Source organism: Hippocampus guttulatus, chromosome 16 (assembly GCF_054856545.1).
Source record: "Hippocampus guttulatus isolate MCC_2025c chromosome 16, RoL_Hgut_1.0, whole genome shotgun sequence".
In the NCBI taxonomy this organism is placed as follows: Eukaryota; Metazoa; Chordata; class Actinopteri; order Syngnathiformes; family Syngnathidae; genus Hippocampus; species Hippocampus guttulatus.
In genome coordinates this window covers 2,521,752-2,547,648 of record NC_141276.1, presented here as the reverse complement: position 1 = coordinate 2,547,648, position 25,897 = coordinate 2,521,752, and the positions used below count along the sequence as shown (strand labels likewise).

At 41.6% G+C, this 25,897-nt stretch overlaps 4 protein-coding genes across 6 annotated transcripts; 3 read left to right on the top strand and 1 right to left on the bottom strand.

Annotated features, from left to right (window-relative positions):
- The first annotated feature begins 1,133 nt into the window (after positions 1–1,133).
- Positions 1,134–9,749, top strand: LOC147192439 (aconitate hydratase, mitochondrial-like). Its single transcript, XM_086132057.1, has 18 exons — positions 1,134–1,208; positions 2,084–2,226; positions 2,304–2,562; positions 2,737–2,829; positions 2,978–3,136; positions 3,243–3,393; positions 3,506–3,610; positions 3,705–3,796; positions 4,077–4,182; positions 4,604–4,761; positions 4,968–5,041; positions 5,121–5,232; positions 5,468–5,650; positions 5,816–5,911; positions 6,443–6,634; positions 7,044–7,176; positions 7,490–7,611; positions 7,835–9,749. The coding sequence occupies exons 1-18, from the start codon at positions 1,173–1,175 to the stop codon at positions 7,964–7,966; spliced, it is 2,346 nt and encodes a 781-aa protein (XP_085988183.1). The 5' UTR covers positions 1,134–1,172; the 3' UTR covers positions 7,967–9,749.
- Positions 9,750–10,061: 312 nt separating this feature from the next.
- polr3h (polymerase (RNA) III (DNA directed) polypeptide H) lies at positions 10,062–12,441 on the top strand. 2 transcript variants are annotated; one of them, XM_086132061.1, is made up of 7 exons: positions 10,062–10,168; positions 10,270–10,367; positions 10,525–10,621; positions 10,950–11,036; positions 11,177–11,240; positions 11,346–11,577; positions 11,809–12,441. In XM_086132061.1, the coding sequence occupies exons 1-7, from the start codon at positions 10,156–10,158 to the stop codon at positions 11,857–11,859; spliced, it is 642 nt and encodes a 213-aa protein (XP_085988187.1). In that variant the 5' UTR covers positions 10,062–10,155; the 3' UTR covers positions 11,860–12,441. The 2 variants fall into 2 exon arrangements, with proteins under 2 accessions (XP_085988187.1, XP_085988186.1); XM_086132060.1 differs by having other exon boundaries at positions 10,067–10,168; positions 10,249–10,367.
- A 144-nt stretch (positions 12,442–12,585) lies between these two features.
- csdc2b (cold shock domain containing C2, RNA binding b) lies at positions 12,586–16,923 on the top strand. The gene is made up of 4 exons (XM_086132062.1): positions 12,586–12,896; positions 14,069–14,439; positions 15,038–15,160; positions 15,845–16,923. Exons 2-4 carry the CDS (start codon positions 14,258–14,260, stop codon positions 16,005–16,007), a joined length of 468 nt encoding a protein of 155 aa, XP_085988188.1. The 5' UTR covers positions 12,586–12,896; positions 14,069–14,257; the 3' UTR covers positions 16,008–16,923.
- A 96-nt stretch (positions 16,924–17,019) lies between these two features.
- On the bottom strand, positions 17,020–24,277 carry pmm1 (phosphomannomutase 1). 2 transcript variants are annotated; one of them, XM_086132059.1, is made up of 9 exons: positions 23,848–24,277; positions 23,476–23,542; positions 23,019–23,136; positions 22,463–22,539; positions 22,199–22,290; positions 22,008–22,107; positions 21,667–21,742; positions 19,826–19,941; positions 17,020–17,959 (listed from the first exon to the last, which is right to left on the bottom strand). In XM_086132059.1, the coding sequence occupies exons 2-9, from the start codon at positions 23,491–23,493 to the stop codon at positions 17,837–17,839; spliced, it is 720 nt and encodes a 239-aa protein (XP_085988185.1). In that variant the 5' UTR covers positions 23,494–23,542; positions 23,848–24,277; the 3' UTR covers positions 17,020–17,836. The 2 variants fall into 2 exon arrangements, with proteins under 2 accessions (XP_085988185.1, XP_085988184.1); XM_086132058.1 differs by lacking the exon at positions 23,476–23,542 and having other exon boundaries at positions 23,848–23,979; positions 24,097–24,275.
- Between the last annotated feature and the right edge of the window lie 1,620 nt (positions 24,278–25,897).

The window sequence follows — 25,897 nt, the reverse complement described above, 5'->3', positions numbered from 1 at the left end:
AATATATATATTATAATTTTTTAATGCCTGCATCAAAATTGCATGCAACGCATAAATATTATACAATAATAACGGTAAAAAGATCAAATACAATAAACAAGTTCACGTTTTCACCACTCAGTATCGTTTAGGGATATTTAAAATAATTCAAATGATAATATCCATAATATGAAAAAAACGTTTTCTTTTCATACTATAGTTCATAAATTGGAGCCAAGCAAATATCGCGGAGGGATATTTGTAGTTCTTTTACGGCGCTGACCGCTTGCTAAAAATATAAGCGGTGATAGCAACAGAGTGTCTATTGGCTGAGCGAGGGGTGGGCCCACAAATTATTGGGCTGCGTTCTCCATTCACAAGAGCGAAAACGACATTTCTTTTAAACAAGGACTTGTGGGAAATGACGTTCTTTAGAAATAAATAATGATGCTTTAATGATGCTGTCGTCGTTGTAGTTTAGGTATATGACAATTTACAGTGTACTTTTAAGATTTTACTCACCTTGCACGGGGCAAGCTATGATGTTTGTGTAATTTTTATGTTATCTTTCATTTCTCAAAGTTTATGTATTTTGCGTGCATCTATAATGGCAACACTATTTCAGCACATGTTCGATTATTTCTGTTATGAAAAAAAAAACACTATCCTGAAGGATCGTGTCCTGTATTATCATGACACAGTGAGGATTTTTACATATGTATCTAAACAAATTCTAGCAATCTACAATGCACAATTTGTAAAACAATAATAATATTTTATTGTGTGAAAAGGATATTGCTTATTTTTACGATTCATTTCGCACAAAGCATATAAGTGATCACGTGAACCTATGATACAAGATATGTACACTGTGTTGTGTACTTTTTTTAGCAATTCTATAACAGTCAGTTGTCACACAGGAGATAATAATGTTTGAAAATTAACAATAATAGTAAATAGACACAAATAAAAAATGCCAGGGGTCAAATAAAAAGTAAGAGACATTGAAAACATTAAATTGGGAGCAGTCATTCAAGGATGTAGTAGATGATTGGATATGGATAAAACAAAAATCGCATAAAAAACTATACCAAACTTTAGGCGTCAGATACCTGATTGTAATAGTGAACGGATGTAAACAGGTTGGAATATATGACGCCATATCAGTGCGACACTCTTACTTATGAAACAAAATGGCGTCCTACTGTTTCACCGTCACTCGGTTGAGGGTAGGAAACTTAATTTTTTATCTTATCACAGATGTGAATTCTCATTCTAAATACAATACATATGAGAACAGGTGCATTTCTGGTGTGGTGTCCACTAACGACCGTTTACTATTTGTTGGTTGTGGATAAAATGCATATTAGAGTGCGCACTGTGTTGTTGCTAGCCAGGTCACAGTGTCCCTGGATGACTCGAAGGTGTGACGCATGTAACCGTGTATACACCGTGTCCGGTTTAATTTGAACTAATAGTAAACCATGTTATATCTTATACGTTGTCAAATTAGATAAAAACAAATTTTCATTCACCTGTAATCCGATTTGAGTTTTACAAGGTGACAGCAAGGTTAAACAATCTAAACAAGTATTGATGGGATTGCTGCTGCAACTCTTTTCTGCCCTTACTTGCATCTGTTATATTGGTTGCCATGGTGTCACGTGAGAGATTTTTTAAATTAAATGTTTGCTGTAGGTCATACATTCACAAGTGTCCATTGTGACATTATGCTTGAGTTTTCAGACAAATACAGTTTAGAGTAAACAGAATTCTTGAAGAGTTAACAGTATTTGTTTTTTCTATACTAGATATTAAAAAAAAAAAACCCCCGTCAGTAATCAAGCCATTTAATGGAAACTGTCATTTTGTCAGCTTCTTCAGTGTGATCAGTTTTGGTGACAAAAATGTTGGACTCTAACCCTGGTTTATAGGCCACACCCATGACTTGATTTCAGTCTGTGCTCTCACTCTATCATCATTTTATTGCCTTGCTTTTTCTTATTGAGTTACTGTGTAATTTCAAACCTGTAGTCTATTCTTAAACTGCACAACAGTCAGTCATGTTAGTTCCTGGAACCTGATTTTGTTTTTCCTGGTGCAGCTGGCCCTTGTAGCCGGTGCAAGGCGGCTGCATATGTCTGCTGCCCTCAGTGCCAAGGCCAAAGTGGCTATGAGCCGCTTTGAGCCTGGTTCCAGCATTAACTATGAGCAGATGCATGAGAACATCAACATTGTGCGAAAGAGGTCAGTTCCCCAGTGGCCCCTTCCTGCACATATGGTTCACTGCTGCAACTTGCTAATATTTCCGTCTCCTCCCTCAGACTCAACAGACCTCTCACTCTTTCTGAAAAGATTGTGTACGGTCATCTGGATGATCCGTCAGGGCAGGAAATTGAGCGTGGTCGCACTTACCTGCGCTTGCGTCCGGACCGCGTGGCGATGCAAGATGCTACAGCTCAAATGGCAATGCTCCAGTTCATCAGCAGCGGTCTACCCAAAGTGGCAGTGCCGTCCACCATTCACTGTGATCATCTGATTGAGGCGCAGATCGGAGGGGCTCAGGACTTGCAGAGGGCTAAGGTGAGCACAAACACTAACCCCAATCCAGTAGATCCAGTAAGTGTAATGCTCAGGTCTCAAAACCTTTGTCTCTGTTGTGCACAATTGCGCCGTAGTTGTTAATGTTACCTGGGTGACCCTCGGGACAAGTTTCAAGTTACACGGGTAATACTTCACTACTTACTTCTGACACAGGAAATGAACCAGGAAGTTTATAATTTCCTGGCAACCGCTGGTGCCAAATACGGAGTAGGCTTCTGGAAGCCAGGTTCGGGAATCATCCATCAGGTACGCTATAGAAAAGATCAATTGTACTATTAATGTCGCAGTTTTCATCTAACAGTACCGTAGGTTTCCGTGGCTCCAATTGAGGCAGTGTTGGCATAATGTTGACCACTTTTGCTTTTGCATGGGGTGTGCCTCCTGCGTTGTGCAGATCATCTTGGAGAATTACGCGTATCCTGGGGTGATGCTGGTTGGTACCGACTCACATACTCCTAATGGTGGCGGTCTGGGTTGTGTCTGTATCGGCGTTGGTGGAGCTGATGCTGTGGATGTCATGGCCGGAATCCCCTGGGAGCTCAAGTGTCCCAAAGTGAGTTCTTTCCATCATTTTGGACACAACTTGGATTTGCTCGACGTGTTTTGAGCGTATTTGTCTCCATTTTTGTATTCTCGACCCGGTCCCGTTTTGCTTACAGGTAATAGGAGTGAAGCTAACAGGCTCCCTCTCAGGCTGGACGTCTCCAAAGGATGTCATCTTAAAAGTGGCCGGAATACTGACTGTTAAGGGTGGCACAGGAGCCATTGTCGAGTATCATGGGCCTGGAGTTGACTCGATTTCTTGTACAGGTAGGGAGGATGTGTCAGATCAACTGAAAGCCGGGGTAGGTCCACCTTTTTACAATATTGTTGCAGTTTAGTGCTTTTCTCTTAGATTTAGGTGATCCTTTTTTCTTACCAGGTATGGCCACCATCTGCAACATGGGTGCTGAAATTGGCGCAACCACATCCCTTTTCCCCTTCAACCACCGCATGAAGACTTACCTCGAGAAAACTGGTCGGGGAGGTCAGTCATTTTGACAGTCTTGTGCTCTTTAGTCGGTATTCGATCATCCGTCCGTATTAGTGTGATTCACGATTCTTTTCTATTCCTTCCATAGAGATTGCCGCTGTCGCGGATAAGTTCAAAGATGACTTGGTTCCTGATAATGGTTGTGAATATGACCACAACATTGAGATTAACCTGAGTGAGGTGCAGTATATTTTTCAAGTGTTTTAAATATTTAATGATTTCAATGAGTTTTCAGTGTTAATTCCTGAACCAAAAATAAATAAAAAATACAACCAGTTGTTGGAGAAATACTAGCCCGCATACTGACCACGTCGATGTGTCCTTCCTCCTGTCACATGTTCTGCCTCGCTGTCCATTCTGTATTGTTGGACACAAATTCTGCTTCTTTGTGTAGTTGCAAACATACCCACGTAACGATTGTCTTGCCTCGTCTTTATTCATTGTTTAACTCTCGTCACAGTTGAAGCCACACATCAATGGGCCTTTCACCCCTGACTTGGCCCACCTCGTGTCTGACATCGGTGCCATTGCTCAGAAGAGCGGCTGGCCCCTCGAGGTTAAAGTCGGTCAGTCTTTATTGTTTTAATGTCGAATACTTTGTCGAGTGAAATGATCCCATTTCACTCGACAAAGTATTTCTTTGCTTTTTGCCACCAGCTGTGTTATCGACCTGCTGAGATCACATTACTGCTGAATCAGGAAGCTCAGAGTTCTCTTTCAACTCTGCTGGAGGAATTTGCACCCAATACACAACATAATTGATCACCGAGCTAACTCGTATTGTAATGACGATGAATTTATACAGCATCAATTCTGAGAAATAGTTGTATCAAAAGCTGTAAAACAGCCATCCGTGTAATTTGTGTTCCGTGCCACTGCAAAGAACAACACTAATGATCAACCTATTCTGAATGAATACCTCTGACATTGGCTCTCGTTAGATTGGGCATGTTTCTCTAATGTGGGCTGTGACACGAAACCTTACAGGTCTGATTGGCAGCTGCACAAACTCAAGCTACGAGGACATGGGCAGAGCCGCCTCCCTTGCCAAGCAGGCCTTGGATAAAGGCATGAAGTGCAAGGCCCAGTTCACAGTCACCCCTGGTTCAGAGCAGATCCGTGCCACCATTGAGAGGGACGGATATGTGAGTCAGAACCTCGTACTATGATTATTTTATCAATTGGCATAGTCATTGACATATAAGCTGTGTGTGTGTGTGTGTGTGTGTGTGTGTGTGTGTGTGTGTGTGTGTGTGTGTGCGCGTGTGTGTGTGTGTGTGTGTGTGTGTGTGTGTGTGTGCATGGAGGAAACTGGAAAGGACCTCTTGCCAATTAATGTTGTTTTATCTAGGCCAAGATCCTGAGCGATATTGGTGGGATTGTACTGGCCAATGCATGTGGACCTTGCATTGGCCAATGGGACAGGTACGAGTTGCACGCTCTCGTTCAATGACCAGAGTTAATCATGTCCATTTAACATGCCCTACATATTCACTGTCAACAGGAAGGATGTGAAAAAAGGAGAGAAGAACACTATCGTCACTTCCTACAACAGGAATTTCAGTGGTCGCAACGATGCTAATCCAGCTACACATGCTTTTGTCACTTCCCCCGAAGTAAGCGTTGCTGCGGGTGCAATCCCAGAGTCACCGATGTGTTGACATACAGTGCACTGGCCCTCATATTTGCAGAAAGCAGTCCAATCATAAACTAATCTATTTGAAAACTACCGTCACTCACGTATCGTTCACATTGTTAATTGACGTGTCAAAATGAAGCATTATGAACTCTCACGGTTTTGGTCATTGTGACTTTGTGTTGTTTCTGTGCTTCTTCTGTAACCCTTTGTAGATTGTCACTGCTTTGGCTCTCGCCGGGACACTGAACTTCAACCCAGAGACGGACTACTTGACCGCTCCTAACGGAGAGAAATTTAAATTGGAACCCCCCAGTGGTGATGAGCTCCCCTCCCGAGACTTTGACCCTGGCCAAGATACCTACCAGCATCCTCCAGCTGAGGGCAGCTCGGTGAAGGTCAGCTCACTCAATTCGCTTTCAGTAGTGGGACAACGTGAATAAAAACCAGTTAGCACAGTAGTACGCTACACACTGTCAAGCATTGTTAAAATACAATCGGTTGTCGTCTGTATTTGAAAGAAAAGATGGAAAACAACACTGTCTCATATTTGATGTGTCCAGGTGGATGTAAACCCTTCCAGCAACCGCCTGCAGCTATTGGAGCCCTTTGACAAGTGGCACGGAAGAGACCTGGAAGACATGAAGGTCCTAATAAAGGTGAAACGAAAGGCTCTCTTTTCTCAAACTATTTACGATTCGTGAGCTGCCTTGTATACACACAAAATATGACTTTCTTGACATACTCTCTCGTTAGTTACAGGCTAACAGAAATGAGTATGAATGCTACCGTCTTCAAACGATTGCTACTGTACTTTACCACACGTGGAGCAGAAACACATAAGAGAAGAAACAGCAATTCTCACAGGCGCATGTTCCCTATGTTCTTTGGGAACAACCAATATTTCTGCAATTTAGCGGGAGACCGTGTCTGCCTCTTCTTGCTCTTTTTATGCTGCATCTCTTGCTGTTGACCTCAGCGCTGTCTGGCATGGTGTGGCACAACATGGTACTACACTAAAGGCACATAACTCTAAATTTAGAGTTCTCTGTTTACTGTATGACCCCCCCCCCCCCCCAAAAAAAAAGGTGACTTAAAAATCTGCAACGGAGCAGGGACACAATGAATCGCGATATAGGATTTTACTGACATTCCAGTTTCTTGATATTCTTCTCATTTTAATCTTTTAGGTGAAGGGAAAGTGCACTACGGATCACATCAGTGCCGCCGGTCCCTGGCTGAAATTCCGTGGTCACCTCGACAACATCTCTAACAATATGCTGATCGGTGCTGTTAACACAGAGAATGATGCAGTCAACAAAGTTAAGAATCATCTTACTGGAGAGTATGATGGAGTGCCGGATGTCGCTCGCCACTACAAGGTTGGCATTTGATGGCTTGGATTGAAATACGCTCTTTATCACGGGGTATAGGTTCTTGACCCTTCTCACTAAAAATCTGCAATTGAGAAAGACCATATAATTATTTTTGTTTATTTATTTATTTATTTATTTAAACATATAGTTTTACTTCAGACACTTCAGAATATATTCTTTAACCTTGTATAGTTACTTTTTCCCCCCCATAATGCAATACTTAACGTTTGCCATTTTCTGGGCTTCATATATTGTTCAAGTCATTACTTATGGAACGTTTTAACCTAACATGCCAAAAAATGTGCTCTGAGCGGTAAAAAGATCAATGATGATTGATCAATTTGGTGATTGGCGATTTGGTGTTTCTTGTCACCGAACTACACTTGACCGCAGCCTTTCCATCTGTCTCACTAAGGCCAATGGAGTCAACTGGGTGGTGATCGGAGATGAGAACTACGGTGAAGGATCCAGCAGAGAGCACGCAGCCCTGGAGCCTCGACACTTGGGCGGACGTGCGATCATTGTCAAAAGTTTTGCTCGAATCCACGGTAAGTTTTTAAGGGAAATTTGAAGACTATACCTTGATAGCAAAAACCTGACCCAACCTCCATCCATGCATTTTCTACACCACTTAATCTGTAAACTTGGAACACGCATCTTACCTGTAGTGAGCGTATACGCAGTACTGATCACCTTGGAACTTTTAAAAACATCCACAGACTCCCACATATTGTTTTTTAAGGTCCTTTATCTTTATTTCATTCTCTTTTTTTAAGATTGAAGGAGGGAATGTCTTTTTTTTGTATTGTTATGTTTGTCTATTTTTTTAACTCATCAAAATGTACTGTATTTATTTTACAGAGACCAACCTGAAGAAGCAGGGTCTGTTGCCACTTACCTTTGCCAACGCAAGTGACTATGACAAAATTCGCCCCGATGACCACATTTCAATCACCGGCTTGAAATCATTTGTCCCTGGCAAGGTAAGCCAGGCCCTGCATCCCTTAAAAAGTAACAAAAACTGTGTTATTCTTGCCAAAAATACACAGAGAGGTCTCAATTGTTTGTCATGGAAATTGTAGTTTACGTTGCAGTGCAATCTTACAGCACTGCAAATTACAACCACAATGCTAAACACATTGGAGTGATTCCTGACTGGAGTGAGACTAACCCACGAGTCTTTAAATGATCTGTTTCCTCCTCCAGCCACTGATGGCGGTCGTCAAACATCGCGATGGCAGCCAAGAGTCCATCTCCCTAAACCACACTTTCAATGAGACGCAGATTGAGTGGTTCAAAGCTGGCTCCGCCCTCAACAGGATGAAGGAGCTCCAGTAATTGGTTGAGGGAAGGAAGGTGAAGCTTATTGTGGCCATCGAAGGTCCTCAGCATGGATGATGAAGGTGAAAAATGTGAACGGAGAGGAGGAAGAGACCGTTTATGATAACCACACTTGTACGGTAATCCTTTTTGGAAAGGACACATTTGCACACACAAGGTCGCTGGATAGATGAAAAGCGCACACAGCCACCGATTGGATTGCACAATTCAGAGTCAAGCGCAGCAAAAGCCCAGCCAATTTAGTGTGAGAAGCTTAGCAAATATTATATTTTAGGGTTGTAGCACACAAACTGGTTGTGCTCCTTATTTTAGTCACACACACACTGTTTGCGTTTAAGCGCCGCATATATCAGAGAGAGAGAGAGAAAATGAGTGAGAGAGAAGAATACTGTATATTAGATGTTGGATAACATCTCTGTATTATCCGTCCAAACTGAATTTCAAAGCAGAAGGTTGTTCAGCCCACACTCCTCTCTGTAAAAAACACAAAAAATGTGTTTGTTGATCTTTTCTGGTGTAATTAATGACTTGGACGTCTGCCTTAGTTGATTTCAATTTTGCAGACGAAATACCTACCCCACCCCAATAATCACGGTACAAGGCCTTTTACTCTGATGTGCGCAGGAATATCTGTATGTTTCTCGACCGTCTTTCTTACTGCAATCCATTTACATGCTGCTACTATTCTTAGTATTAACTTGCCTTTTTATGTATTTGTGCAGTTGCGAAATCTGCAGTGGGGAAAATTTGGGTTAGTGAAGAGGTGAGATTAATTAATGCTTTCTTACCTTCCTTACCTGTAGCATGATATATTGGCATCGAATGAATGACTGAATGAATGAATTAATGTGTATTTTTTGGGGGGTGGGAGGGAGGTTGGTCCTATATAGAGCTTTGTTATACTACCTAACACACAATGTAGTCCAATAGTGTCCAAATGCCTCTACACTGGCCCTTTGTGTCTTCGGTACTTTTAGATTAGTTATTTATCCTAAATCTATGATTTGTGTGATTATTTTGGCCCTGATAGATCATGAGATAATTCAGTATTCACAGACGAGTCCTTCAATAATGTTCTCAGTTAGCTGTATCCCATATGTGCAGTGCAGAAATCATGAGGTTGTTTTTATTTTTGTCTTCCAGTTCTACTCTACAGAATTAATACTGTTTCTTTTTAATATAGTGATGAACGCTCCATATATGTGCTTAAAGGTCACAGTTTGTTGTGAATGATTTGCTACATTGCTGCACTATGTGTGGACGTGTGTACATAAAAAACAAAATAAATATTTATTCAAGTCAAATATACTGTGGGTTGCTAGTCCCGATGAGAGCTGTATCCATTTATGGTCCCTAATCATAATTAGGATATCTATAGTTACACAAAAGTTGTGAATACAAAAAAAATTACTTGTTACATCTTTGACAATATGAATTATTCCACTTGTGTTATCAGTCCGTACAAGCATATGTTAAAATCTTTGAGAATCATTAACATTTCTCATATTGTGAAGCAAGCTGATTCAATATTGTTCGTGGGTTGCAATCTTTCAGTTGAAAAAATAAATAAAATTTCATCTGTCACTTATCAAAAAAGGTGGTGTGTGGTCAAATTGCCCATTTTTATACTTCAATGGTCTGTTTTCACAAAATGAATTGTATGAGAACAACTTTATTATTCCCACAACTCTCCATTTTATAATTGAGTATGATTTTCTTGCCATTTTCATTTTGTATGCATACAATGCTAATGATTGATGTATTAAAATAATCAAGTTCATTTGGCTTTTGGAGTCTTGTAAAAAAAAAAAAAAAAAGCAAAGGTTAGTGAACCAAGATCTTTTTTTTTTTTTACGTAATCGATCTAAATTCACCTGATGGTGCATGCAAGCATTTCTAAAGTTGGCCTACTTACGACGCCATTAATAAGGAAACAAAGTTTTAAAAAAAATACATCTGAAAAGGACAGATTATAAATCTATAATTGCCAATGATCAGTGCTTGACATCAGACATAAGAAAAACACCACTGTATCTTTAAATGTCGTGACGTCAGGTTTTCATGTCGTAAACCTACCAGAACTGGCGTAAAATAATTAACTACTGTATAAATAAATCACATGGTGGCAACATGTTTCCTGCGCTATCAACAACAACTTTACGTTTGTTTCGGCATGCTTTCATTAGATGTGTTCGATAGGTGAGAAAGCGAGATATTATTCAGCCATCACATGTAGCTCACACACTCGTCCTTGTGTTTGGGTTTGCGTGTGTTCCGAGTTTGCACCATGTTTGTGTTAGTGGAGATGGTGGACACAGTCAGGATCCCTCCGTGGAACTTTGACAGACAGCTCAACGAGGCTGTTTCCGAAGAGCTGAACAAAAAGCTGGCTAACAAAGTGAGTCTACATCGCTACGTGCTTAAAACTTGGCTTGTGCGCGCGCGATGTACTGTTGTTCAATTGTTAGGTAAGTTAGGACGGGCTCGGTTGAGGTACCGCATCATGCCAAGTGATCCCTTTTCTGCTTAATGATAACGCTCTCTTCTTACCTCAGGTGGTCTACAATGTCGGCCTCTGCATCTGCTTGTATGACATCACAAAACTGGAAGATTCCTACATTTTCCCAGGGGATGGTGCCTCGCACACTAAGGGTATGATGGGCTGTTATTGCTGCTTCTCGTTGTCCACTACCTCCTTGTTCACTACTTTTCGCCTAAAATGAATAAAAAGGTTGCCATTTATTTATTTACTAATTCAATCACGCCTTTAAACAACCAAAACAATATCTTATTGCAAAAGTCATGTGTCATCCTGTTTTTTTACCCCCTGTTTTCAATTTTAACGCAGTAAGTAACCTTGAAAACATCTTGAATTCAGTTTTATGTAACCTCTATGCCTTGGAACATAAGATGAGATGGTCTGTTTAAAAGTTACAAAATCCTTTAATTGATTTTACCTTTTCTTCCCTTTTTTGGTCAGTTCATTTCAGGTATGTTGTTTTCCACCCGTTTCTGGACGAGATACTGGTCGGCAAGATTAAGTATTGCAGTCAGGAGGGCGTTCATGGTAATCCCATTTATGAATTTGCTAGAATTTATTTTGCACATTTTTTTCCACTCTGTCTTATTAAAATAAACATCTCCATTTGAAGTAATTTGAAAAATGCGTTGAGAACTCTGACATTTCAAACTGTTTCCATTCCACAGTGACCATGGGCTTCTTTGATGACATTCTCATCCCACCAGAGTCTCTTCAACAACCCACTAAATTGTATCCTTTCAAATGTTACATACAATTAAGTTTCTTTGGGTGTGTGATATTTTCAAACAATTGGTTTATAGCGTAGGTTGTAGTCTTCCTTAGCTACAACTCAAGTGATGAAGCCGAGCAAGTTTGGCTTTGGGAATATGAGACAGATGAAGGCGCACACGACCTCTACATGGACCAGGGAGAGGAGATCCGCTTTCGAGTGGCGGATGAGGTATTTGTGGATACGTCACCAACGGGCCCGACGACTGACACGCCAGCAGCCGAACCTGGCCAGCAGCCGGCTCTGCCGGCGGCACAAGATACCGGCGAGAAGAAAGATGCGCCATATACTCTCATAGTAAGATCTGCTATTCAACAAACTGACAGTCATTTCACTTTGCTGAGTTAATTCCTCTTTGCCAGTGTCAAAAGTAAGCATTATATTCTTTATGAAGGCAAACATTTTAATAGACGCCTTATATTGGAAATCATTGGAATGTGCCCTTAACCTTTGTACCTAATGTTGTGGCTAATGAGTGTATGTTAAAATATTTAGAATAGTGTACCAGACAACTGTTTCTTGTCTTAGGGGACCATTTGTGAGCCAGGGCTGGGGCTGCTGTCATGGTGGAACAACTAGCAGGAAGAGGAGATTATTTGGATGATCATCATCATCGGTCTGGGAGACTTGTGGTTGGATCAAAACGAGCAAATTTAGCAGACTAAAACTGAACATTGGTGACAGAACACAGTGACGGATCGCACTGAGGAAAATCTTGGGCAAAATCCACCTGAAAGACATGCAAGCATCATGTTTATTATGAATTCATCTTTGTGGTATCTTCCATGCGAAATGATCCATAAGTATCCTCCTTTAGTTATTATATTTCACATTGGTCAGCACTAATCAATGAAAACTAAGTCATTCATTAAGTCAAGTAAGTATACTAATAAGAGTGGGTGTGATATTAAGAAAAACCCCCAAATTGGATCATTTCATTTTTTTCCTCTCTTTCACATTGGATTCCAACAAAAGTTGGAGTTTTTGCTGTTGGAGCGGTCCACTTCTGCCGTGTCGCTTGGTGTTTGGTGTGCCTAACTGGGACTTAATCGTGATGAATTTAGGCAATACTGTATGCGAGTGACGTGTTTAATTGATTAAATCAAAAAGAAGATAAACTCAGAGGTGATTAATTAAACCCACAAGCATGCTTTTCTGTAATGTTTAATGTCTTTTTGGAAAGTATTGCTTGTCTCTTCCAAATGAATCCCCACCGAGGGAGAGGATGATGAACGCACAGCCCGTCACTTTCTGCAATTAATAATCCCATTTAAACTCTCTTAATTATGCAGATTAATAACTACATATTTTCTTCACTAATACGTCTCGTCGCCGTGCGCTTACATCACGGAAGAGATGTTCAAGAGTGAAGTTTTCCGCCACAACGAGCGCACTTTCCGACACATCACATCCCCTCGCAAGGTGGAAGAGCGCATTGCGCATGCGCACTTTCGCATCACGCCATCGGAAACCACCGCCAGCTGCGCACGCCCGCCGTCACATCGGGTTTTCCCACTTATTTATTTAATTTGACCCTTATATAATGCCACGCATCCACTCAACGCACACATTGGCACAGTGAGCCGACCGTCCAACCAGCCGGTGGGTCCGCTGCTGTAAGTAACATTTCGTCTTCACAATGCATCGTGGTTGGAGAGGCAAAGCAGAGGGACAGTCGTCAGTGGGGGAGCCTTTGTTTTTGGATGGGCACGGCTCGTTGGACAGGAAGTGAAAATAGCGTTCAAATATCGTGTAGGGATTGCCTAGTGTGGCTGCTTAGAGTCTTATATTGCTTGTCATCAGATTCTCTCTTTATACCATCCGTAATTTACTGCGAGAGTCTGCTCGAAACGAGATTAAAGCAAATATTTTGTATCATGTTTGCCATGCATTAAGATAAGATAAGAAAACCTTTATTAGTCTCGCAATGGAGAAATTCCCGATTCACAGCAGCAAAATTGGCTTGTTAATCAGCTTTCCGACTCGCTCCAGTGTCATTGTGTCACCGTTTGCCCCCTCCTGTTTTGTATTATTGTCGCTACTCCCAAATAAAGAAACATAATGTGATTTCTATAGCATAGTCATCTGGGAATTGGGGACGGGGTTGCTGACGTCACTCCTCGGTGGCCTCTTGCAGCTGTTCTGACGTCACCCGCGATCATCACATACAGGAGTGGGCGTGAGACGCACACAGAGCAGTGCAATGAATCATCCCTCTTAAATCAATTATGAAGAAATCATGTAAAATGTTGCTTTGTTGAAAGACTAAACTAGACTCCATAAATTCTGCTTGAAAGCTTTTTTTTTTTTTAATATACTTGTGTTTATTGTTGTTGCATTACAATATCAACATGCTGCAATAAATTATACTTCGGAAACCACTCACTGTTGTGGAATGCCATGCCTTTGGTACGTACCCCACTTAATGCACCTATTAATATCGCTGCTATCACTTTGCAGGTCCAAAACGCAACAATTCTATAAAAAATGAAGCAGCTGGAGCAGTTCAGAATCAATATTCATCTAATAACATGCCGAAAATAAAAATTAATACCTCATACTTACCAGGGATGATGATTATTAAATATATTAATGTGTGCAAAAGCTCTTATAATAATTCACCGTCAATTCAACCATAACTACTATCTGGTCTGCAATCAGAGTTTGACACCCCTCCCCTCCAGTATTTGACAGAAACAAGCTCCTCTCAGCTCTCCTCTGCACCGTCGCGTCTACATGTCTAAAGCAGTGTGACAGCACTCTCATCCTGCCTCCATCTCCCTCACAGCACGTCCTCCTGATCGACTTGAAGTGACAGTGCTGACCTGGATAACTTGCTGAGGCGGTGTCCCACGCTGAAGCAGGCCTCACCGAAGACAGCTGTGTTTAGCGGCACGCTCGCAGACTGCAGCTTGAATCGTAGCAGCGGCGGCGGCAGCAGCGGCATCATCCCCGTTCTCCTCCGACCAAACTCGACATGACGGACCCCAGCCTCACGTCACCTTCGGCGACCCCGCTCCGATCCCCCGACGCCCCTCTCACCGTGTCTTTCCCATTCCTGAGGGAGGGCAGTCGTGTTTGGGAGGAAAGGGGGGAGCAGGCGCTACCAAGGGAACTCCCCAGCCCGCTGCCGACCAAACGGACTCGCACATACTCGGCGTAAGTCACTCCTGTGAAAAAGTACTTTCTGTTTATACAGTGCAAAAAAAAAAAAAAAGGTGTATACAATAGAAAACAGTGGGTCCTCTTTGATAGATGTTGGTTATTTAATGCATTAATTGATGTTTGCAGATCATCAAAGATGTGTTTTGCTAGTCTTATTTTGCTTGCGTCAAACACTCCCATTGATAATTAAGTTAAGATTAGGTTTCATTGTTTTTATCGACCCACACTGCTGCTTGTGAAGGCCCCGGTCAGATTAGATTGACTTGACTTGAGTCTGCTTCTTACAACTGACATATTTGAAATGGGTTAGTAATCATAAAAGATGTCTATTAGCAAATAAGTAACAACAAATCCCTGAACTGACGCGTTTCACACAACTTGCTGGGTGTTGAATATTGTTTTTTGAGTCATCTCCCCATCCGTTGCGTTTGCGACACAATGAAGAAGTTCTGGCTAACTGACATCCACGAGTTTCTTTTTCATTTCTGCATTTCAGTTACTTTCGTTTTCAGCGTTTGAATCGCTAACCTTCCCTGGTAACTTTTGAAATCCCCCCCCCCCCCCCCCTTCCTCTCTCTTTGTGTGCATGCAGCACCGTCCGGGCTCACTCAGGTCCAGTGTTCAAGGGTGTTTGTAAGAACTTCTCAAGGTCACAGGGACACGGGTTTATCCGGCCCAGCCATGGCGGTGAAGACATCTTTGTTCACATCTCAGAGTGAGTGGCAGTCGACATATGCTGACACTCTCTGAAGGCATGGAAAGAAAGCTGTCGGAGGGTTTTTTTTTTTTCTCGGTATCCTCGATATCTAGTACACGCTTCGTTCTCACGAGCAGGATAATTCAGCACACAAGTAGCAATGCTACTAGTACACAATTCTATCTTTCTAATAAACTATTACGCTGCACGACTAGGACAAACTAGTGTCAACTGCGTCATGCACTAGTTAACTCCCGATCAAGCATATGATATCATCATATGATGATGAAGAAATCGATTCAATATTCAGCTTAAAGTCAATGTACCTGTACTAGTATCCTCTGTGCGATCGATAATAAGACAATTCAGCACAATGGTGGAGCAACTCGGGTGCACGAGTAGAACAACAGTCTTATGAGAATTGTTTTTTTTTTTTTTTTAATTTACATCAAACTTTTGGCCTACTCGTACGCAATGAAACCTGACTAGTAGGCATGCGTGTATCCTAAGTTCCTGAACACCCTGAGAGGCATTTCAAACACCGTCCTTTGCTCGGGTCAAATAAGAAAATAACACACATATTCAAAATTTAATATTCGCCTATTAAATCTGACACCCTACCGGTGAGTTTATCGTCGTCTCAATGTCCGAGTGTATTTGGTGACACCGTGGCGGGCTCAGTACATTTGTCCTCTGTTTCAGTATCGATGGGGAATATGTTCCCGTTGAGGGTGATGAGGTCACGTACAAAGTGTGCAGAGTCCCGCCCAAGAACCTGAAGCTGCAGGCGGTGGAGGTGAAGATAATTCATCTCAACCCAGGCACGAAACACGAGACCTGGTCCGGGCAGATCATCAGCTCTTAGGTTTGATTTCAAGGGACCGTAGATGGAGGGACTGAAAACGTACATGATGCGCATCCTGTGTTCCCTTTTTACGTGACGGTTTCACCCATCCATTAGCGACTGATCCTCCACTTTAACTCGGATGCTATCGAACATTTTACTGGCGTTGGATGCACGAGACCTGCAAACGGAGGCAGAGGACAAAAGGTGCCAAACCTGATTGCTCACCTTTTCCAAATCCACTTCCTTTCCTGACACTTAAGGTAGAAAACATGCCTCCCTAAATCTTGTTCCCGGTACTTAAGGTAAACGGCAAATTCATGGCACAGTGTGGGGGGGTGCGGGGGGATGAATCAATGTGAATGTTTGAGAAAGAAATAGTTGAGCGTTTGAACAAGACAAAGTAGCTTGCTTTAAATGGATGGTTGAGTTCAGGAGTCTTTCTGGAGGGCTGAAGCAGACCCTCAACGTGGAACATGTAGATCACATATTTTGTTGTCTCGTGTTTATTCGTTTTTGATTATTTAACTGTTGATCTTTGATCATGGGAACACCAAACTCTCCCAAAATGTGAACCTCTAATACAAGAGTGATCTGGTTCCGCTCGTTTTGCTGTTGTGTTTCGAACAATACAGTGTATGGCGCTGTGAACTGATTAAATACTGTGTCTGTGCGTTTTGTGGATGCTTAGTTTGTATGATAGTCGACTACATGACTTTATAGTTGGTCATTGTCACAGAACTGTTGTTTGTCCTGTAGAATTTCAGGTTGTGAGCGGTTATGTTCGGTTTTCAACCTCTTAGCATTTCTGTCTGTGTCACTGCCTGAAATGTCAATTTCAGGTTTGGATTATTATTCGTCACCTCAAAGTTTTGTTTCCTTTGGTGGTGGCCTTTCCTGAGCCTTGGAATTAGATGAAATCATTTCATGATTACAAGTTTGTGTGTCTTGTTGTTTTTTTTTTTTTTAATTGGGGCACAGGGCTGCGGGGGACTCGAAGTGTACGCATGTATAGGCCTCTTCATGTCACACATTGAGGGAAGGCAAGGCAGCTTTATTTGTCGAACACATTTCATACGCAAGGCAACTCAATGTGCTTCACACACGCAAAAACGCCGACAAGAAACACAACCGTTGTTGACATTCAGAAGCAAAGTGAAATGATGTCAAAGCAATTAATTCGTTACGTATGTCATCAAATAATAAATATAACCAGCTTTGCGAATCTTATAGTGCAGGCTACAGTTCACACACTCCCTGTTATCACTTTCAAGGTGAATATGTTGACAGTTTAGCACGGGCATGAGGCAGACACACTCAATCAAATTTCATGATTGGTCATTCATAAAAGACACAAACAACTTTTTGACACCATGGTCAATAAAAATAAGAAACAACACACGATGACTGACTTAATAGCATGCAGTAGCTTCTTAAAAGGGTTAAAATAGACACATTCGTTAAGTTTGCACTGTGACATAAAAGCAGATACATCAATTAATATGTAGCTAGAAGGAATGTTTTGCACAGCGAGGGAGAAAAGACTAATTGTCTTTTACACCCTGTATAGGGTTATCCTTCGCTATTTTTAACACTTAAGAAGAAGAAAATGTTTATCTTGTGTATCATTATCATAATCTTCCATCCAGTCATCTTCTATACAGAATACGTAACCCTTTATCCGTTATATTTTGTGAGTCTTGGATCTTTAGTCCTATTTTTCCATTTTTTTCCCCCCTACCCACCGATCATACATATGGAGAACAAGACCAACCTGTTCTGATCCGCTGGTTGATTTTCAGCAAGTCTAACAAATACTCAGCAGAGTCCTTTGAGCTAGTAAAATAATATCAGGATTCACATGATGGATCACCAAAGAAAAGTCGCCGACACTGCCTGGCAGTGTCTTGCGGCGAGTAGACAGTGACGCCGATCGTACGCGGGTCGTTAAAGATTTCGTAATCGTTTCCTCCCTAAGGAAAAGAGACACAAAAGGCAAGCAGGTAAGATTAGTGCGGCCTGATGCAGTTTCTGTTTTGTTGAGAATCAGCCACTCTTGACCTGACCTCTGACCTTGAACCTCTCCGATGAATACAGTATAACTTCAGCCCCACTCAAGGCATAGGTACTCAGCGGATAGTTTGCAAATGCTCGGATTAAATACAGGAACACAACCCATTGTTATAAAGTTTGCCTAAAGCAGGCGTGCCCAGCTCCGGGCCCGGAGGGCCGCCGTCCTGCCTGTTTTCCAGCTCTCCAGGCTGCAACACAGCAGATTCAGATCATCAGCTCATCGGCCAGCTCTGAAGCAGCATTAGAACCATCCTGATGATTTGAATCAGGTGTGTTACTTCTGGGAGAGCTGAAAAACAACCAGGACAGTGGCCCTTGAGGACCAAGTTTGGACACCCCTGGACCCTAATGTGTCAAGACTGAACGTAAGTGTGTCTTGGCCAAACATGAACTGGATCACAATGGAAGACGTGTGTCGTGGTAGACAGGCATGAGGAAAAGAACGATTGGAATACGAGGAAACCAAAGTGGTTGTTAAAGTGAAAACAAAAGTCAGTTGTTCAAAATCAAATGATGTAAACACAACATTAGGTACACCTGCGCAATCTAATGTGATCCAGTGGTATACCAAATTCCGCCAAATCCTTTACTTTGTATCGCACGAGACCATCCTGCCATTATTGATGAGCCTGTATTCTGGTCCCCCCTAGTGGGAGGAGATTGAATTACGCTCATTTTTGTTCATGCGGAATTTCCACTACACAATGAAACATATACAGGTACATGGCGTTATATTTTGCTGCTAATTGGTATTTCATAGCTTATTCATCTGCTAAACACGTTTTTGTTTTTTAATAAAGGCCCGCAATCGGGACTGGTCCGGAAATACACCAGCCGTTCGATAAAATTGTAAGCTTATGTTAAATTATTAATTATTTTCATTTTATATTTGAGCATTATATTCTTTTAGCGTCTGTCAGGTGAGTAGTAGGCACTGGCTTGGCATTCATCACGATGGTCTGATGGAAAATGAAAATAATTAATAATTTAACATAAGCTTACAAAATTAACATATTTCCCCGATGGCCACCCCGCCCGTTCGCCGGAGTAATTTGTCAGTCCGGTTCTTCCTTGTCAATGCACACAGGTTGAATCAAAGCAACTGGACTTGTTACGTGTAGAAACGTTTCATCTTTAATCCAAAACGCTTCTTCAGTTTTAAATTGGAGGTGTGGAGTCAACAAAACCGTGTTGTTGTTGTACAGCATGATAAGTGAAGCGACTGCCAAACGGTCTCGAACCGCAGAAATATCTGGCCATAATAAATCATCTGGCCATAACAAAGTCATGCCATCCCTTTCCAGTATTCGCCAACCACACAGACGACAACAACAACACGACTACTTCTCAGGGACACACCTTCCCGGGCATACATCAGGACGCCACACCTAAAATCCTTAACGGATGAAAGGTGAAATGAGTTCAACAAACAACAGATTCAACATTTGCCAATCATGCGCTTTGTATTTTAGACTGCAGAAGAATTCCGAATTTTGTGGCTTTAGTTTGCAGCGGTGTAAACTGCATCCTACTGAGAGCTGGTTGTCACATATTGACCCTCTGAAGCGGTAAAATGTACCCCCAAATTATACAAAATATTAACAAGAAACAAATGTAATTGGAAAGACATTCAACAAATTCCTCTATGATGTGAATTTTAGCCAGCTCTTGGATCGGATCTTCGGCCAATGAGTGTCCGCCCGCGTGGTCTGTGTGTAAGGTGAAAACACAGGGCGTGAAGATAGAAATTCAACAAATAAACATACATCTGACGTCTCGTTGCCAAAGAAGTAGATGTCGTGCAGGCCTTCGCTCTCCAGCAGATCCAGACATAACCTCTTGTCCCAGCCTTCAGGAAACACGTCAAAGCTGATAAGGCCGCCTAAGAGCAGGAGGCAACATCAATCCTGTATTCTCACAAACCCGCATAATCATCAATCATGTTTTTTTTAGGATGTTCTATTTTATTGGCAGCTTTCTTAACAGTGAGCAAAGATTTTTCCAAAGCAACGAGACAATACCGAACGAATGAGCGTAAATCCTGTTTTATTTTTTTATGAGGACAAACGTGCCAAAACAACACCATTAACACCCCGTCACACTGTCAAATGCACTCTTGACGCCACTCTGCCTTTGCTGTGTTCAGCTTTGTGGAACAAATGTCCCTTGACCGTCAACGCAACAGCTGTGACTGATGGAGGCTCTTAATTTTTTCGAACAGTGGACTGGACAGACCTGTTTTGTTCTCACAGTTCAGTGAGTTTGTAGGCAGATGAGCAAACACTGCCTCACCAAGTCAACGTGTCATCAAAACACAACCACAGTGTTTTAGAACCAGTTTGGTGATTTGCGGGAATATATATTTAGAACAGAAAAAAAAGAGTCCTAATTAAAACAGTTCTTGATTAGATAACTTTATAATTACACTCGCGAGGAACTGTGTTGACCTTTAAAATGAGGCGACACAAAGCCTCCCTTCGAACCGAAATACTTCCCCCCCCCTTGCCGGGTCACTCGGCCAAGTGACAAAAGGCAGCAGCTGGGCAATCGACCAATCAGAAAGCTGCTTTCCGCACACACCTCACACGTCCTCGTCGCCTCAAACTTAGGCTGCCTATTGTTAGTCCGTCCACCAGCGCGTCACGTCAAAAAAGTTTCTTGAGGAAACTTTCTAAAATGGAAGAAAAAGGAGTTTGTGCAATTAAGCGTCCGCAAGCTAAACAACACAGCTGAGTCAGTGCAGTTGTAAACACCGCAATGGTAAACATGTGGTTCACTTTGTCCCTTTTTGACAGGCCCAATTAGAATTCAGCAATTATTTTGTAACTTGTCATTATAATCATAAAGGGTGATTGATGAATCACTGAACTGGTTTGTTCATGAACGACCCAGCAGCTGTTGAGTTGCGCTGGCACAAAATGGTGGAAATAGAGTGATAGCAGCAAGGCGTAAAATGATGGTCATAAAATGGAGGAGCAGTTTGTTGTTTTACATTAAGATGAGAAATGTCGAGCATTATTGCGTTACCCCCCCCCACCCCTTTGATTGTCAGAATATTATATTTGCACTGCCGATAAAAATTGATGTAAAAGACACACAAGGCATGTAGGCTCGTGTGTATGTTATTAGCAGCCCATTTAAGTGCCACTAAAGTTTGCACATCCTGCTTCAAGGCAGGGCTACTATTTCTGGCAGTTGACGCTGATTCTTTTTGCCTCCAGCCATTAATACTGGGGAAAGTGAAGATGAGTTCTGACTGTAGCTCGGGGCATCACAACGTTCGGCAGACTTGCGCAATTTAACAAGCTCCCATATGTGTTCGACATTTTGTAAACTCTCTTTACCGGGGTAGTCAAGCTCTTTTGTTGTTGTTGTTCAACTGCACTGCATCCTATTTTTAAGATTACCAGAACAATCCCTTTGCGGTTGATTCAGTACCCGAAGAATAAAAATGATCTGGTTGAATGAGAATAGACTTGCACATGGGTACCATCAGACTAATATTAACATTTATAAGATTTTTGAAAGTACTAGAATCATAAATCTATTGTTAGAAGAACTCGGATCACGTTCTCGAAATAATGAACATTTCCAGCGACGCTCTCACCTCTGGTGAACCGCAGTCCCTTTCCAGCAAATTCTGTCATCAGGGCAGCAACAAATTTCTCCTTGATTTTTTCTCTCTGTGAAGAAAAACCTCGTTGCGGCATAATGGAATTGATGTCGCTCGGACTACTGCAATCATTTTATCTCCTGAAAACACGTCATAGGCGCTTAATATAATTTGTGTCAATTTTAGCAAGAATCAGAGGGGTTAAACTTCTGTCCGCTTGAGCGATCCATCCGTGTGCAGCCAAGTTAACCGTCTTGAAAAAAAGCGCAGAGCTGATTCGAGTGTCTCAAATGGCAGCTTGATATTCAAATCACATTCCAATAACAGCATTTCACCTTATCGATTTCAGAGAATTCGATTCGTTCCTCGTAGCTGCAGCTCCGACCGATGGGGCAAATGTTGAGCATTCCATTCCTGAACTCAATGAACGTTCCTCTGTAAATCGAAAGACATTCTTAGCGAAAGGACGTTTTCTTTTTCAAAACCTTCCACAGAAACGTAAAACGGCACAGAAATTGCGTGAGACCTTTTCTTTGGAAGTTTGATGAACCCCATGTAGTTCAGACAGAAGTTGATGAGGTCTTGCAAGAGCTCCTCCCCAATATGATTTTGGATTGCCTGTGAAGATGAAAAATAGGACAATTTCACTACTTCCGATATCTGTTTTCCAAATAAAACGGAAAAGCCAAAGTCAAAAGTCAGAAAAATAAATAATTACGGATACGTTATCTGTAATGACAATAACAAAGTATTGGAACAGAGTCACTTCCCACCGCTGTCATTTACTTACGTGTTTTGACTGGAGTTTGCCATCTTTATACTGCACTGTGCCATTCTCAGCAAATACATAGTCAAACTTGTGGATGACTGCAAGAGAGGAAACGGACTGAAAAATGTGGATGGACGTGCTCATGCGTGTGTACTTAGCGCGAGATTGTAAAAAGGAAATATCGAACAAGAGTGTGGCTTGGAGGTAGATCAGCTGACTCAATTGCTCTGATTGCTTGAGCAAGTTTGGGACTCAGAAGAACAAATATTGACATGGCGTGGGGAGTAAAAAGGTAACAGACACTGAGAAGTGTTTTGGTCATGTATTTTTCCCACTAACAAACCAAGAGTAAGTCCGGTGTTCAAAACTAGACTGTTGGGTATTACGAAGACGTGCTATTACAGGGAAAGTTTTACCATTGCGGTCGTTGATATTATGGTTGAGTCCGTCTATATGTCACAAACTATGCCCCAAGTTTGAAGTCATAGCTAGCTGTCTATAGCGTACACCGAAAGATACAGCATATCCCGGTTCCTTATTTGTAGTATCTAGCGAAGGACAGACAGACTCGACTCACCGTCATCTCCTTCCCCGAGCTGTTCTGCGATCTTGGAATAGTCGGATCCGCCGACGATGCCAATCTTGACTTTCCTTCTCAACGCTTGGAAGAACTCATCCAGCTCAGGGTCAATTTTCTGCAAATTAAAAGAGAGGACCAATTGCTCAGTGCAAAGACAAAAAGCAGTAACTTATCCAAACTGGACTGAATGGACACACGGCGTATCATTAAAATAGACTCTATTGACAGAAGAAACACATATATGAAAGATGTTCGATCGGGTGACGGTCAGTCAGTGACTGGTTAATGAGTGAAATTAAGATGTGTTGCCCAATATTTGTGTTCATCTAGTGCTGTGATCATTGTTTTTTTTTTTTTTACAATATAGTTTTGTTCATCTATCTTGTTTTTTTCAGTGACATGTAATGTACAATTAAATGCTCTTCCACTAGGTCAGAAAGTACAGCTAACTTGCATAGCCACTTGTAGTCATTCGTGCGATCGAATCATCATTTTTGTCTTCAACAAGCCCAGATTTGACACTGAAAAAAAAAAGGCAGAGAGCGTGTCGCTATGCTGCAGTAAACACTAGTCACAACACGTTATTAGATAAAACCCTAATCGAATGTGTAATTGCTACATTGCAAGAAAGAAAACCACAGAGCTAGAATTATGTGCCTTTAGAGGACTTGGTGCATCTGGACGATTGCCATCTTTATAGTGCGAAAATATAATCGTCTATATGCCATGTGCTTGCAGAGATGTCCCCCACTCGAAATTCACAACTATGCAGTAGCAGCACACCGAAATCTCGTCGTGACCAATAATCGATCCATAAGCAGCTCACCTCTCTTGGTGCCGTCAGAGTACCATCCACGTCAAACAGGCACAGGACGTTTCTATCAGCAGAGATGTCGACCTGCTCCATTGACTTCCTTTTTTTTCTACCTCGTTTAATTCCAGCTGCTGTACGTCCACTCTAGTTCGAGAACATGTGCACAACAAACATCAATAGGAGGAATCAGAAAAGGATCTGCAGTCATTAAAACCAATGCACCAATCAATCAATCAATCACTCAATCAATCAATGCACGACCTCTGGTTTAAAAATATTTTTTGTTCATGACAATGAAGACGGCCGCATATTCTCTTCTTTCCTCCACGCCCACGGTGCTTTAAAGCTTCATACTAATTTCACGCCTTCCAAAACATCCTGTGAAACGGGTTTCCTTCGGTGTGAAGCTCAGCGGACAGCGAAGTCAATCGTAACCTAGAGGGGCAGTGGATGACGTCACCAACTGGGCGGGGGTTTAGGAGTCATTTGCTTGTCAACTATACTGACCTTTAGTCACATAACCTGAACAAACTATCTATCTATATATTCGTCTAACTGTCTGTCTGTCTATCACGTGTGTGTTTTCTTTTCACAGTCAATCACAACATGCTAGTAATACTTATTTTAAATTAAAATCAGGTTGTGATAAATGAGATAATATCATGGAAGAAATTAATCGACTGGATGTGAAGCACTAAGTTCCCATACATTCCCAGTAACAATGAAGATACGCTGACCCCTGCCCCAGTGTGTATAAACTTTTTTTTTTGTGGATTTTAGGCCTTTTTTGGAATTTCCATTTAGGGTTTCTTCTTGCAATTCTTGAAAATTCGAATAAAAATCGGAGGATGGAAACCCATCAATTGATATAAAAATGGGATAAGAGAGAAATTCAGTTCTGATCTGAGGAATACACAAAAGCAAACGAGAAAAACCGAAAACTGTAGCCCGTTAGATTTGAACTGAAGTTTTTTCTCTCATTTTATTTTTCTTTTTTTCCAGAGAGGCATATTTTCCGCTAGAGGGCAGCATTGCAGAGAGCCAATCGCAAGGCACAAATAGACACAGTAATTCACACTCATATTCATAACGAGTCTTCAGTTAACCCAAAGTGCGTGGTTTTGGGATGTGGTAGGAAATCCACTCAAGGACTGGATCTTACACAGCAAAATAAGGTTGCCAAAATAAGAAAATCAGCTCTCCATGTGATGCCGGGCAGTTTGACTTAACCACGATAGTAAACATGTTGTTCAATGAATAACTGTCTCACAGAAAACTGAGCTTTGTAAACTTTGTAAACAGTTTTTTTTGACGGCTCTTGAACTGGAACTCATTAGATTGTGCAAGTATTTGGTAAACATGAATCACTTCTGTGTTTTATCAGCAATCAATCACGAGGAGTAAACGTGTGGTTGAAAATAAGAGATAGTGTCACAATACTATTAAGTCTGACCTCTTTTTGGTGCGAAATTAGACATGCGCACGTGACATGTCCTCACACACATTGATCACTGACTTCATAATGATTATCCATGTAATTTTCTGAGCTTAACATCCCAAAATAATTTCTTATTGGCGGGTGAACAATTTGATTTCATACTGGTCAGTCAGTAACTTATTCACCTAATTTACTAATGGGCTGCCAATTGATACATCAAATTGTATGGTGAGGCGCCATAAAGGGACTAATCATTAGCCTCTGGATGATCATATCACAGTCTGACCTCAATCTTGCATCATTCCGCTTTCCTGCATGCACAGCTTAAACCTGACATGCTGAGCACTCCAACACCGTGCTACCCAATAAAAAGGTATTGTTGGATACTATTTACAATTGTGGCTTGTGAAGAAATAACACTACGACAAGGCCGGCTTGAGAGCAAATAAAACAAATTAAATGTGATAAGTAAATGACACAGATAATGTCAACATTTTGACACGGTCAATTGTGCTTTCAGATATTTTACGCCCCCCCCCCCTCACCCCCAAAAAAAGTATTTATATTTATAAGTGTGCACACCGTACGTCACTTTCAGTACATCTTCGTTGTATGTGGTTACCA

Excerpts from the sequence above, each read along its gene's own strand:
- LOC147192439 (XM_086132057.1), top strand. The coding sequence starts at position 1,173 with ATGGCGTCCTACTGTTTCACCGTCACTCGGTTGAGG. Across the intron at positions 5,233-5,467 it reads CTTTTGTCACTTCCCCCGAA|ATTGTCACTGCTTTGGCTCT; the intron begins GTAAGCGTTGCT and ends AACCCTTTGTAG. Across the intron at positions 6,635-7,043 it reads ATGTCGCTCGCCACTACAAG|GCCAATGGAGTCAACTGGGT; the intron begins GTTGGCATTTGA and ends TGTCTCACTAAG.
- polr3h (XM_086132060.1), top strand. Across the intron at positions 10,622-10,949 it reads TGGTGCCTCGCACACTAAGG|TTCATTTCAGGTATGTTGTT; the intron begins GTATGATGGGCT and ends TTTTTTGGTCAG. Across the intron at positions 11,037-11,176 it reads CAGTCAGGAGGGCGTTCATG|TGACCATGGGCTTCTTTGAT; the intron begins GTAATCCCATTT and ends TCCATTCCACAG.
- csdc2b (XM_086132062.1), top strand. The coding sequence starts at position 14,258 with ATGACGGACCCCAGCCTCACGTCACCTTCGGCGACCCCGCTCCGATCC. Across the intron at positions 14,440-15,037 it reads CGGACTCGCACATACTCGGC|CACCGTCCGGGCTCACTCAG; the intron begins GTAAGTCACTCC and ends GTGTGCATGCAG. Across the intron at positions 15,161-15,844 it reads ATCTTTGTTCACATCTCAGA|TATCGATGGGGAATATGTTC; the intron begins GTGAGTGGCAGT and ends CCTCTGTTTCAG.
- pmm1 (XM_086132058.1), bottom strand. The coding sequence starts at position 23,928 with ATGGAGCAGGTCGACATCTCTGCTGATAGAAACGTCCTGTGCCTGTTT. Across the intron at positions 23,137-23,847 it reads CTCTGACGGCACCAAGAGAG|AAAATTGACCCTGAGCTGGA; the intron begins GTGAGCTGCTTA and ends TTTAATTTGCAG. Across the intron at positions 19,942-21,666 it reads GGGACTGCGGTTCACCAGAG|GCGGCCTTATCAGCTTTGAC; the intron begins GTGAGAGCGTCG and ends TCCTGCTCTTAG.